Genomic DNA, 12,528 nt, shown 5'->3' with positions numbered 1-12,528 from the left:
CAGTAGTGACTACTCAGTGATACATTTATTGTACAGATCAGCATTCTCCATCTGATACAGAAAGAAAAAATACCTATAGAACTATAGTTCTTTTTCAGTATTATAGTTTTTAATCTCTTATTCTGTCTAATTGGTACTAGATATTGATATTAAATTGATTATTGTAAAGGGTTTGGTATTACCACAGTTTCAGGCATCCACGTGGTGTCTCTAAACATAAACCCTGCAGATAAGTATGTGGGGGACATTCTGCTTCCTACCTTCCTACCACACCGCAAACGTAAAAACTGCATTTGCCCAACACTGCTGAGATCTCGAGCTAACACGTTTGAAACATGCATAAATCGAATTTTAAAAAAATCAAAAACAACAAAGACAATGCTAATAACCAAAGCACTGTTCCAACCATCCATGTCTTTTTTTTGTACAAAAAATATTTGGATTGCTACAGTATATACAGTATGTGTGGAATGAGGAAAGGGGCTGATCCCAATCTATAGTTCATCCAGTCCATTAGTTTACGATTTAATTTGATCTGCTGTGGACTGCTTAACATTTAAAAGCATACTGGGAATCTATTAAAGCTTCTGATGTAATTTTTAACTGTACCTTCTGTTCTTGCCTGTAATGCAGAGCGAAAGGTCCCTCCGAGCTTTGACTTGCCTCTTAAACCTGTGACGGGGAATGAGGGTGAGAGACTGCTCCTCAGCTGCCATGCATGTGGCACTCCACCACTAAAGATTCAGTGGATGAAGGACAGAAAAGATCTGACATCCTCTGACAACATCAAGATCATGTTTGTAGATGGCACAGCAACACTGGAAATGCTCAGGGTGTCCAAAACAGATGCAGGGGATTACCTCTGTAAGGCAACCAACGAAGCTGGTAGTGACTTCTGCAAGTCCAGAGTCACTATTAAAGGTATTTCTTTCACAGTCCACTGTCTCCTACCCACTTAAATATTTACTCTAATCAAAACTTAAGAACCTTTTCCCTGCCACTGAGGTGAGGCCTTTAACACTAACACCAGTCTTCTATAAGGGTGTAACTGGATTCAGCTTTTCATACAAAGTGACAACCTCATTTAGCTGCTGTAGAAATGTGGCCAGTAAGGTCTTGTTTACATTCATGACATTTAGTTTTTAATCCTTGAATGGATACTGTAGTAGGATGTGATGTGACCTATTTGTTATGTAATCACATCTGTATGTCTCATTATTGCACTTTAAACCTGATTAACAGAAAAGACAAAAGTTCCTGGCGCCGCCCCTGCAGCTCCAGCAGCTCCCGAACCAGCTAAGAAACTGGACAACTTGTTTTTCATTGAGCAACCCAAGAGTGTTCATATTACTGAGAGTAAGTGTCCTTAATTAGAATCTTTAGTCTGATATTTTAGTTATTTTAAATAGAACATAGGTTCAGTACCAGTTTGTTGTGCCTCCACTTAAAAGGTGGAAAACTACAAAATCTAACAAGACTGTTTATATCTTCTACCTGCTCAATATTGAATATTTAATTTAACATATTTAATAATAATGAAATATGTAACTTATATATAACTTATGTGATGAATTTTCAGAGGGCACTGCGACCTTCATCGCTAAGGTTGGTGGTGATCCCATTCCCAGTGTAAAATGGATGAAGGGCAAGTGGAGGCAGATGAATCATGGTGGACGCATCATTATTGAGCAGAAGGGTCAAGACGCCAAAATGGAGATCAAAGAAGCAACCAAATCTGACTCAGGCCAATACAGATGTGTCGCATCTAACAAACACGGAGAAATCGAATGCAACACTGACCTGAATGTTGAGGAGAAGAAAGAGTTTACACCTGAAACTGTAACACTGAAGAAGTATGTTTAAGACTTCATGCTCTGGTTTATTTGTATATGAATAATTATATGTAAACTAAATAACATCTGTATATCTATTGTTATTGCTAGGACCCCATCTAAACAGAAAAGCCCTAAAGAGGAAGCAGAGATTGACATTGTTGAGCTGCTCCGAAATGTAGATCCGAAAGAATATGAGAAGTATGCTCGCATGTACGGCATCACAGACTACCGTGGTCTTCTTCAGGCTATTGAACAGCTGAGGAGGGAAAAAGAAGAAGAATATGGAAGACCGGTGAGATTTGTGTGTGCATGGATTATAAAATTTAGGTCTTCTGCTTAGTGAATCTTCTGCCACTGCAGGGTGCACGCCCTGGAAATTGCAGTCTTCTTTTGTTGCATTTAATTATGCAGCAACTCCTACTGTGCTCTCCACGGAGTTCAGATGAAAGTTTTTGTAGTAATCCAGTGAAAGAAAAAGCAGCTGCTGGTGTCATTTATTACTGAGCCCCAGGAATGATTTTAAAAAGCTAATTAAAAACATTACTGGCATAACACTTTCCCCTTTACATCCACACAACTGCACCAGTGTATTTTGACCTGAAATATCAATGCTGTAATCTGCAGCTTATAAAAGTAAATTATAATAAGTAATAAACAAGTTTTTCATGCATACTTTTACATGTCTTTTACTATCTTTCACCCCTTTACTTATGTATTATTTTGACTGAAGATTGTTTGGAATAGAACTTCATTCAGTTTAGTTCTGATGTTGGGAGGCTTTTCACTTTTTTCATTATGTTGCTTGATTTGTCTGGTTACAGGAAGTGGAACATGCAGGAAGGGAGTCAGAAGAAGACCTGGCAAGACTAGTTGCTGATTTGCAGAAGAGAATGGAGCAAACTGAGGTGAGAAAAGGATTTTATTCTCAACACCTGGCATGTCAATACACACACACATGTACATTCTGATACCTTTTTATCAGAACCAGCATTAACTTCTTCAGCAGTTTGAGCTACAGTAGCTCGTCTGTTGGATCGGACCACATGGGCCTGTCTTCGCTACCCACATGCATCAATGAGCCTTGGCCGCCCATGACCCTGTCACCGGTTTACCACTGATCCTTCCTTGGACCATTTTTGATAGATATATTTTTATATATTTTTATATTTTTGATAGATACATTTTTGATAGTGTTCCACTGCAGACGGGAACACCACACAAGAGCTGCAGTTTTGGAGATGCTCTGACCCAGTCATCTAGCCATTACAATTTGGCCCTCGTCAAACTCGCTCACAAAATCCTCACAATTGTCAATTTTTCCTGCTTCTAACATCAAGTTTGAGGATAAAATGTTCACTTGCTGCCTAATATATCCCACCCACTAACAGGTGCCATGATAAAGAGATAATCAGTGTTATTCACTTCACCTGTCAGTGCTCATAATGTTACGGCTGATCGGTGTGTGTGTGTGTGTGTATGTATATATAAACATATCAGAAGTGTATGTTCTTATTTCTTCCTCATTTTCTGACCAATGCTTAGTTGTTCGGACCATTAAAAAACTTTTTTTGCCAGGACTCTGCTCACTTTACTTGTTTTATTTACTTAAGCATTTGACATTCTTTTATATCTTTCATGCACAGCCGGTCACACTGATTGGTGACATCACTGACCAGACAACCGTTGCCAATAAGGATGCTGTGTTTGAATGTGAGATCAAAATCAACTACCCAGAAATCACACTGTCCTGGTACAAGGGCACACAGAAACTCGACTCGAGTGACAAGTACGAGATCAGAGTTGTTGGTGACCGCCACATCTTGAAGCTCAAGAATTGCCAGGCCCGGGATGAGGGAAGTTATCGTATCGTGTGTGGACCACACATCTCCAGTGCCAAACTCACAGTGCTGGGTATGTATCACCAAATAACTGATACATACGTGAGAAAGATAATGTTCCCATTTGAAAGAAAAATCCACCCCTAAACAAACTGTGCATGCATATTTGTAATGAGTGTGATATTCACTGATGTCCAAGATTGACTTAATGATTAATGATAGTTCTTTATCATTTGGTTCATGAAACACTTTTGCTTTAATCAAATATGTTTATATCATAATAATGAGCTACAAATCCATGACAGGCGATTAGTCAGGATTAGTAAATGCCATTTCATATTTTTCCCCCACAATGCTGTGGTTCTAATTTAAAGTAAAATCCAACAGTTCAGCATTTTGTAAAACAGTGAGAATCAGTTTATCTCCATCATGTCTGTGCTTCACTTCTGACAATGTCATATAAACAATCTATCTCACTGGCAACGCTTTGAAATTATCAGTGGCCAAGTGGGTCAAAATTTAAATAGTTAAACTTTAGACACAGCAGTAAAGTGTTGAATTTGGGTGGTGTGTTTGTCAGTCCATGAGAAACAATTGCACAGTCTGTGCAAATGCAGTTTTGCCACGTATCAATTAAATCCACCCCAAGACACAAGTGAAAGTAATTTTGTTTATTTGTGCATGTTTTTTCTGTTGGACCTCCTTGTATTTGAGGGTGGATTTGTTTATCTTGTCTACTGGAGGCTGTACCTTTCATTTCAACCAAACTAACACTTCTGGATTCAATTATTTGTTTATCAAAGTGAAAACTGTAAAATGTTATTCATTGTTTTCTCTTTATTTCTCTTTACAGAGGGTGAAGTGGAACAATCCATGGAGGATGTTGCTGGTAAGGAAGGCCAAACCTGCACATTGACATGCCAGTTTTCCATTCCTAATGCAAAGGCTCAGTGGTTTAGAAATGAAAAGCTTTTAGAGCCTAAAGGCAGGTACTCATACGCCGTGAGCAATCACACCCAGAGGCTTTCAATCAAAGATGTTAGGCCCGAAGATCAAGGAGAGTACACGTGCAAATATAAAAATCTTGAAACAACTGCAAATCTTTGGGTTGAAGGTGTGTATAGTTTTGTCTCCATTTGTCTTCAAGACTCTCCATTTCACTCTGTGTATCAGATCATCCACTAACCTCTTCCATCTTAATCTACAAAGCTCTTTCTTCTTCATCCATCTTCATTCTCTTTGCTTTTCTTTGTGTGGATTTCTTGGATAACTGGATTCTCAACATTTGAAGAGTTGAAGATTATTTTAACCCTTTCAGGAAAAAAAATCCTCAGAAAAATTAACACTCTTTAAATTTGTGCATCTACTAAACTGAACAAAAATCGATTTTATTTCTAACCATCAACCTGCGTGATCTCTCTTCAGCCGAACAAATCCATTTCACTAAACGCATCCAGAACATTGTGGTGCGGGAACGGCACGCCGCTACTTTTGAATGTGAAGTCTCCTTTGACAATGCAGTCGTGACATGGTACAAGGACACATGGGAACTTAAAGAGAGTCCAAAGTACACGTTCAGAAGTGAAGGTCGACGACACTTTATGATCATCCGCAACGTTAACTCTGAAGATGAAGGTTTGTCCAGCTTAAATACCTGACGGATTCAGTGTTTCTCTTCAGTTTTGGTCTTATTTCAGTCTTCACATACAAGTGGTTTAAAAACAGCCCAATAATCTGATGAACAATTCTTTAGGCGTATATTCAGTGATTGTCAGATTGGAGCCCAGAGGTGAAGCCAAAAGCACAGCAGAGCTTTACCTATCAGGGAAAGGTCTGTACTTCTTATTAGCAACTGTTGGTATTAATGTGAAGTGTCTAGTCCAGAGCATTTCTGCATCTAATTCTATTCTGTTATACCTCCTTTTACAGAAATTGATGTAGGAAGGGTACCTTACCGTAAGTATTTTACTCAAACTGTCATTTAATAAGGAAAGACAAAAGGGATCACAATTATTTCAACCAGTTGATTAATGTAATAAAGTATATTTATTTATGCAAATGAGGCTTTATGTAATAAAATTTGTTTAAATCATCATAAAAACACAAATCTAGATGAATTTATTTCACTTTAAATATAAATATTTAAACATTTAAACAGAGGCCCTTGGGTGGCACAGTGGTAATGCAAGGCCACCACCGCTGAGATCCTTGATTGAATATGAGCAGTACTATTAGCCTGCCAGCTGTCTACTCAGACATAATTATGTAGGGCATAATTATGCCAGCTGCTTATGTTAAAGTCCATCACCCCTGATGGATTTGTTTACTGTCCAGGATGTATTTCTGTCTTACCCATTAATTAAATAATAAAAAAAAGTATAAAAAAAAATTAAAAAGCACTATTATTAATGTGGTTTTATGACATTTTATAATTATAAATCTGCAATAAATCCAGCCTTTATTGAACTATTATAACTTTGTAAATAAAATAACTTTCAATAACTTTCTCTCTCTCTCTCTATATATATACAGTATATATATAACTTTATGATTCAGAGTGTTTCTGATGCAGACTACTTACTTCAGTTAGCGGCAGCATTCAAAACTATTGGGGACCCAGTCAGGAGTGTACAAGGATTCTTTATTCAACCCGTTTCTGTTGAATCTGATTAAAAATTTAAAAAAGAATAATAAGCTGATATAAGAAATCTAGCCTAATTACATGATTCACACCAGCTATTTGTGCTTGGAACCTAATTAATATTAAACCCCCCTCAGATATCCCAGATTCAGGAATACAGGTCCCCGAAGCACCATATGCAGTCAGTGTTGAAGGTAAGAATGAGACTGAAAGCTCAATCTACCACTTAAATATTACATCATGAAAGACAGAGGCCAACTTTGTTTTGTATTTTTTTATAAGCTGAACAATCTTCCGAATACTATTACTATGAAGAGAAGATGGAAGTAGAAGGTATACGTCATACCCAAGTCACTAACTCTTCATTACCAGATCATTCACCAAAATGAGTCAAAATATAATCCTTAACCTTCCTCACAATTAATTATCCATTTCTTTTGTGCATGTTAAATCCTCATACGAATGGTTTCCCGTTGTCTGTCTATGTCAGTGCTGCTAGTCCAGGGCGTGTGCAGTCCTAAATTGTCTGAAGTTCTGTGTCTTTGATTTAAAGCCTTAATAATTAATAACTGTTTTACAGTTAATCTTGTGCAGTCTGAAATGATGTTGTAGTCGTATAAAATACGACAACAGTCTTCCATACAGAGATACACTATATAGCCAGATGTATGTAGACGCCCCTCCTAACAATTCAGGAGTTTAGAGTTAATTCCCATAGCAAAAGGGTTGGATGGCACGACTTTTACTGTAGAATAAAGGAAAAGGTTAATGCACAGTATTACAAATGTTTGAGAGTACCTGCTGACACATTCGCCCTCAAACCCCCTCTAACGAATTATGAACTGGGGTGTGTCTGCTGCTGCAAAGCAAAAATCATTTTCAGTCTGTAATAAAGCTCTAACCAGGAGTCGACTGTTAAATATATATTTAATAATAACACATTTTTGTGTTACTAATCAGTTGTATTAACAGAATAATCGAAGTAAGTGATGGATAATGGATTAACTGTTAGAAAGCAGGTGTATGCATCCTTTACATGTCGTTCTTTGTTGAAAACAAATAACATGATACAATTTAATAACAATTAACTGATTAAGATCAAGTAGAACTGAAACTTTACCTGCTGTCTGAAAATTTGCATTGAATTGTTGAGAGGGTAGTTGAGGAAATCTCATACACAGGTATCTTAGAGTCATTCATTCATCCAACTAACCCTCTTTCATTTTTCATCATGATGTACTTATTTGTTCCCAAAAAATATCTTTATCTGTGTTTGTCTTTCCATTGTGTTGTTATGCATTCATATCTTCTTCTACTTGTATGTTTGCCCCTGCTATGTACGTCAACCATATTTTATGTCATGTCTTACATTGTACTGTCTTCATATCAAGATGTTAGTCTTGATACTATTTGTATCATTGTCATTTGTGAGCTTGTCCAATATTCTAGTACATCTAACTACATTTTTATATTTCTATAATTCTGACTGCATTTTCCCCCTCATCAGGAAAGAGAATCCCTGTGGAGGAGAGTGTAGAGAGGATAGCTCTTGGAATGAGAGAAGGAGTTCCAACCAGAGGTACTTAATGATAATAAAATGTTGGCATCTGTGTGCTGGCAAACCTGCTAATGTTAAATTATTTATGTCTGTGTGTTCATCATTAATCTAGTTTTACAGAACCAGACGTTATCTCAAAACCAGAATACACATCTGGAAAAAGTCTTTACTAAAGTTTAATTCTTTATTATCAAAAGTCAGAGCTGGATACGTTCTTATCATTCATAACACTAGCAATATAAGGTCTCTGTGTTTGTTCTTAAAAATCAAACCTTATGTAATGATCGGCAGCTGGGCATGCTTACAGAATCACGTTCTCCTGTCTTGCCATTTATGGCTGGCAGACGGAGCATGGAAACCCTTTCACTTATTAAGTCACAGACAAATAAATGCAACTGCATTCACAAGTAAATTTTACAGCATTTTGCAGTGAATAATATGAGAGAATGAACCACCGACGTTATGATAAATTCACATGACTTTATACTATACTTCTGCACCACTACCATGGTAGCTCAGCAGTTATCAGAATGTCATTGGACCAAACCCATTCTTTGCCAGTCAGCCACTGTGAGCCCATGAGCAGGGCTCATAATTCCTTAATTGCAACTGCATTTTATTTGGTCCCAATTGTTGGTCGTTTTAAATGAAATTGTCTGCTGTATGTTGTAAAATGTGAATAATAAATGGTGCAGGATGGATTTTAAGTGGTGTTTTCTGTACAAGATCATGTCTGGCTCTCGAGACTTATTTCTAGTTGAATTATAATAATAATAATAGCAATATACAGTAATTGCCAGTTTTTGTTATTAATTATTATAGGTTTAATTTTTGCTACTGTCCTTGCAGTTATGACAAATGTCCTTTCATTTATATGTGTACATTTATATGTTTAAAATGTCACTGTATTACGTTGTGTTGTGTTGTATTGTGTTGTGTTGTACTGGCTGTTCAATGTGTCTGACGGCTCATAAATCAAAAGCTTGGAGTTTGTAGTCTAACATAGTACTTGTTGTTGTTAAGATCTTGAGAAACCAGAAGAGAGAGCTGAACCAGTTAAGGAAAAGGAAGCAGTACCATCTAAAGGTAGAAAATCATCCTTATGTTGTGATGTAATGTAAATCAACATGTGTCTTTTTGTTACACTGTCTTGTGTGCTTCTTGCACAGCCTGTTATTGCATCTCACGTTGTTTGTACCTGTCGTGTTACCACATACCAAGTCATGTAAATCTATCTGAAAATGTTTTTAGTGCCGGAAACTAAAAAGCCAGTTGAAGAGAAAATCATGCTAACAAAAGTGGAGGATCCAAGAGAACGAGCCACAGCGAAAGGTACTATAGTAAATATAACCTGTCAGTCATAGTTTTTGTACTCTTGTGCCAAAGCTTGTGGTGAACATCAGTGCAATCCTAGTTCAGTGTGAGATTTTGGTCCAAACTACATTTTGTGTCTTAACTTGATCTGTGTTTGTCCTTTCATTTCTATGTGTGTTAATTACGTGAGACATTGTTAATGTAATGTAAAAATGTTAATGTTTTGTTGTGAATTTCTTTGTGAATTTGAATTTTTAATCTTTAAAGAACGTGGAGAGGAACCTGCACCACAGCCAACTCCAGTTGCTCCCAAAAAAGGTATTTTGTTCTTAAATGGGGGTGCTAATTTTGTCTTCGCTTTGTCAGTTTTACTGTCGCAGAACACGTTCTTTTTTTCCATAACGCAAATCAATGTGGCTTTTTACGTACGTGTCCCGTAGCAACTCTGTTGTTTGTCAGTTGGAAAGATGTTTGTTTACTTTCTTCATCCACCTGTTTCTTTTACATGAATGTATAACTTTTTGTATAAAGCTGTAGCTCCTGTGGTTCCTGAGGCTAAAGAGCCAACACTTAAGCCTGTACCAGTAGCTGAACCCAAACCAGAAGTTCAACCCCAGGAGCCAAGACTTAAACCTGTACCAGTGGAAGAACCAAAGCCTGCACCACCAAAAGAAACTGAATTACCAACAGCCAAAGGTAGAACTTGTCTCCCAAGCTAACTGCTCACTGTTTTTATTTCTTTTAACCCTTTGGTGCTTCATGTTTGTCCCGCTTCCAGTTTGGAAGTGCATCTTCTTTGTACCAGTGTCTGCTTTGTTTGAAATGTTTACTGAGTGAAAAATAAATGTTTGTTTAAGTTCCTGTGGAGCTTAAGAAGCCCAAACCGACTGAACCTGAGCCACCACGGGCAGTACCAACTAAACCAGAACCAGCACAGGTCACTGTGGCTCCTAAAGAAGTAGCCCCAGCAAAAGGTATCAATCTGTTCATAACGTGTGTGAGTCTGTGTCATGTCTTAACTTGATGGTGTATCAGCCACACTCTGTTTAAGTGGCATGTTGGTTGTTTGTTGTCAGTGTTCTGTTCTTTGTGCACCTTTGGGTGCCTCTATGTTCTGTTCGTAAATCCTGAAATGTACATTAAGTAAAAAATAAATGTTCTTTAAAGTTCCTGTTGAGCCTATGAAGCCCAAACCGACTGAACCAGAGCCACGAAAGGCAGTACCAGCCAAACCACAACCGGAAAAGGTCACAGTGGCTCCTAAAGAAGTAGCCCCACCTACAGGTACCAGTTCATGATTTTTGGTTGATTTTGTGTTTTGTGTTGATTTATTTGTGTATTAACAACACTCTTCTGTAAAAGCATAACATGTCAGTCACAGTTTGTTTTTTGATGTCCTTGTCTTTTGGTTTGTGGACCTCTGTGTATGCTTAACTTCCTTAGAAGCTTAAACAACTTACAAAACTCAACACAAACAACTTACAAACAACTCAAATAAGTAGCTTTTAGCACTAAACAGTATTTAAATGTTATTTCAAGTTCCTGTGGAGCTTAAGAAGCCCAAACCAACTGAACCTGAGCCACCAAAGGCAGTACCAACTAAACCAGAACTCCTAGCTCCTAAAGAAGTAGCCCCACTTACAGGTACCAGTTTCTGTGTAGATTTGTGTGAGTTTGTGTCCTGTGTTGAAGCCACACTCTTATTTTAAAAATCACAATGTTTCAGTGGCTATTTTGTTTATTTGTCGTCCTTGTTCTTGTGCTTTGTGTATTTCTTGGTGTGTTTTTGCTATGTAGAAAATAATATGACTTGTTAAATTCTGATCTGTACCTTTAAACAAACATTAAATGTTATTTCAAGTTCCTGTGGAGCTTAAGAAGCCCAAACCCACTGAACCAGAGCCACCTAGGGCAGTACCAACCAAACCAGAACCAGCACAGGTCACTGTGGCTCCTAAAGAAGTAGCTCCAAAAAAAGGTATCAGTTCATAACATGTGTGTGAGTCTGTGTCATGTCTTAACTTGATGGTGTATCAGCCACACTCTGTTTTAGTGGCATGTTGGTTGTTTGTCATCAGTGTTTTGTGCACCTTTGGGTGCCTCTATGTTCTGTTCGTAAATCCTGAAATGTACATTAAGTAAAAAATAAATGTTCTTTAAAGTTCCTGTTGAGCCTATGAAGCCCAAACCGACTGAACCAGAGCCACGAAAGGCAGTACCAGCCAAACCACAACCGGAAAAGGTCACAGTGGCTCCTAAAGAAGTAGCCCCACCTACAGGTACCAGTTCTTGTGTAGATTTGTGTGAGTTTGCGTCCTTTGTTGACTCCTTTGTGTAGTAGCCACGCCCTTTTTTCAAATCTTGATGTTTCAGTGGCTTTTTGTTTATTTGTCGTCTGGTTTGTTTTTCCTGTGGTTTGTGTATTTCTTGGTGTGTTTTGTTACTATAGGAACTAATAAAAGCTAAGTTTGTACCATTAAACAATAATTAAATGTTATTTTAAGTTCCTGAAATTAAGAAGCCCAAACCGACTGAACCAGAGCCACCACGGGCAGTACCAGCCAAACCAGAACCAGCACAAGTCACTGTGGCTCCTAAAGAAGTAGCCCTAGTTAAAGGTATTAATCAGTTTATGACGTGTGTGAGTTTGTGTCCTGTCTTAACTTGATGGTGTATCAGCCACACTCTGTTTTAGTGGCGTGTTGGTTGTTTTGTCAGTGTTCTGTGTTTTGAGCATCTTTGGATGTTTTTACTTTCTTTTTGTGAAACCTAAAATGTACAATTAGTAAAAAATAAATGTTCTTTAAAGTTTCTGTGGAGCTTAAGAAGCCCAAACCGACTGAACCAGAGCCACCAAGGGCAGTACCAAGCAAACCAGAACCAGCACAGGTCACAGTGGCTCCTAAAGAAGTAGCCCCAGCAAAAGGTATCAGTTCATGTGTACATGTGTGAGTCTCTGTCATGTGTAGATTTGTGTGAGTCTGGGTCCTGTGTTGACTCATTTGTGTTGAAGCCACGCTCTTATTTTAAAAACCATAATGTGTTAGTGGCTTTTTGTTTTTGTCGTCCTTTTTCCTGTGGTTTGTGTATTTGTTTGTGTGTTTTCGTTACTACAGGAACTAATATGACTTGTTCAAATCAGATTTTTATCTTTAAACAAAAATTTAATGTTATTTCAAGTTCCTGTGGAGCTTAAGAAGCCCAAACCCACTGAACCTGAGTTACCACGGGCAGTACCAACCAAACCAGAACCAGCACAGGTCACTGTGGCTCCTAAGGAAGTAGCACCAACAAAAGGTATCAGTTCATGTGTAGATTTGTGTGAATTGGTGTCCTGTGTTG

General features: G+C 37.8%; 1 protein-coding gene across 17 annotated transcripts in view; it reads left to right on the top strand.

Annotated features, from left to right (window-relative positions):
• The window catches only part of ttn.2 (titin, tandem duplicate 2), a 191,712-nt gene that overhangs the window by 65,484 nt on the left and 113,700 nt on the right, over positions 1–12,528 (top strand). For 4 of the 17 annotated variants that reach the window (XM_063006067.1, XM_063006078.1, XM_063006077.1 and 1 more), the window contains 25 exons: positions 634–921; positions 1,243–1,356; positions 1,580–1,853; positions 1,944–2,127; positions 2,657–2,740; positions 3,479–3,746; positions 4,527–4,787; positions 5,099–5,308; positions 5,427–5,504; positions 5,603–5,629; positions 6,452–6,508; positions 6,597–6,647; positions 7,822–7,893; positions 8,896–8,958; positions 9,124–9,204; positions 9,454–9,504; positions 9,718–9,882; positions 10,044–10,160; positions 10,354–10,470; positions 10,726–10,830; positions 11,048–11,164; positions 11,349–11,465; positions 11,691–11,804; positions 11,996–12,112; positions 12,367–12,483. In XM_063006067.1, coding sequence (XP_062862137.1) covers positions 634–921; positions 1,243–1,356; positions 1,580–1,853; positions 1,944–2,127; positions 2,657–2,740; positions 3,479–3,746; positions 4,527–4,787; positions 5,099–5,308; positions 5,427–5,504; positions 5,603–5,629; positions 6,452–6,508; positions 6,597–6,647; positions 7,822–7,893; positions 8,896–8,958; positions 9,124–9,204; positions 9,454–9,504; positions 9,718–9,882; positions 10,044–10,160; positions 10,354–10,470; positions 10,726–10,830; positions 11,048–11,164; positions 11,349–11,465; positions 11,691–11,804; positions 11,996–12,112; positions 12,367–12,483 — 3,249 coding nt within the window. The remainder of the gene's footprint in view (positions 1–633; positions 922–1,242; positions 1,357–1,579; positions 1,854–1,943; positions 2,128–2,656; positions 2,741–3,478; positions 3,747–4,526; positions 4,788–5,098; positions 5,309–5,426; positions 5,505–5,602; positions 5,630–6,451; positions 6,509–6,596; positions 6,648–7,821; positions 7,894–8,895; positions 8,959–9,123; positions 9,205–9,453; positions 9,505–9,717; positions 9,883–10,043; positions 10,161–10,353; positions 10,471–10,725; positions 10,831–11,047; positions 11,165–11,348; positions 11,466–11,690; positions 11,805–11,995; positions 12,113–12,366; positions 12,484–12,528) is intronic. The other 13 variants (XM_063006068.1, XM_063006079.1, XM_063006064.1 and 10 more) reach the window with 12 other exon arrangements.

This window comes from Trichomycterus rosablanca, chromosome 12, assembly GCF_030014385.1.
Source record: "Trichomycterus rosablanca isolate fTriRos1 chromosome 12, fTriRos1.hap1, whole genome shotgun sequence".
In the NCBI taxonomy this organism is placed as follows: domain Eukaryota; kingdom Metazoa; phylum Chordata; class Actinopteri; order Siluriformes; family Trichomycteridae; genus Trichomycterus; species Trichomycterus rosablanca.
The sequence above is the reverse complement of the archived record's forward strand: the minus strand, read 5'-3'. Positions and strand labels throughout refer to the sequence as shown.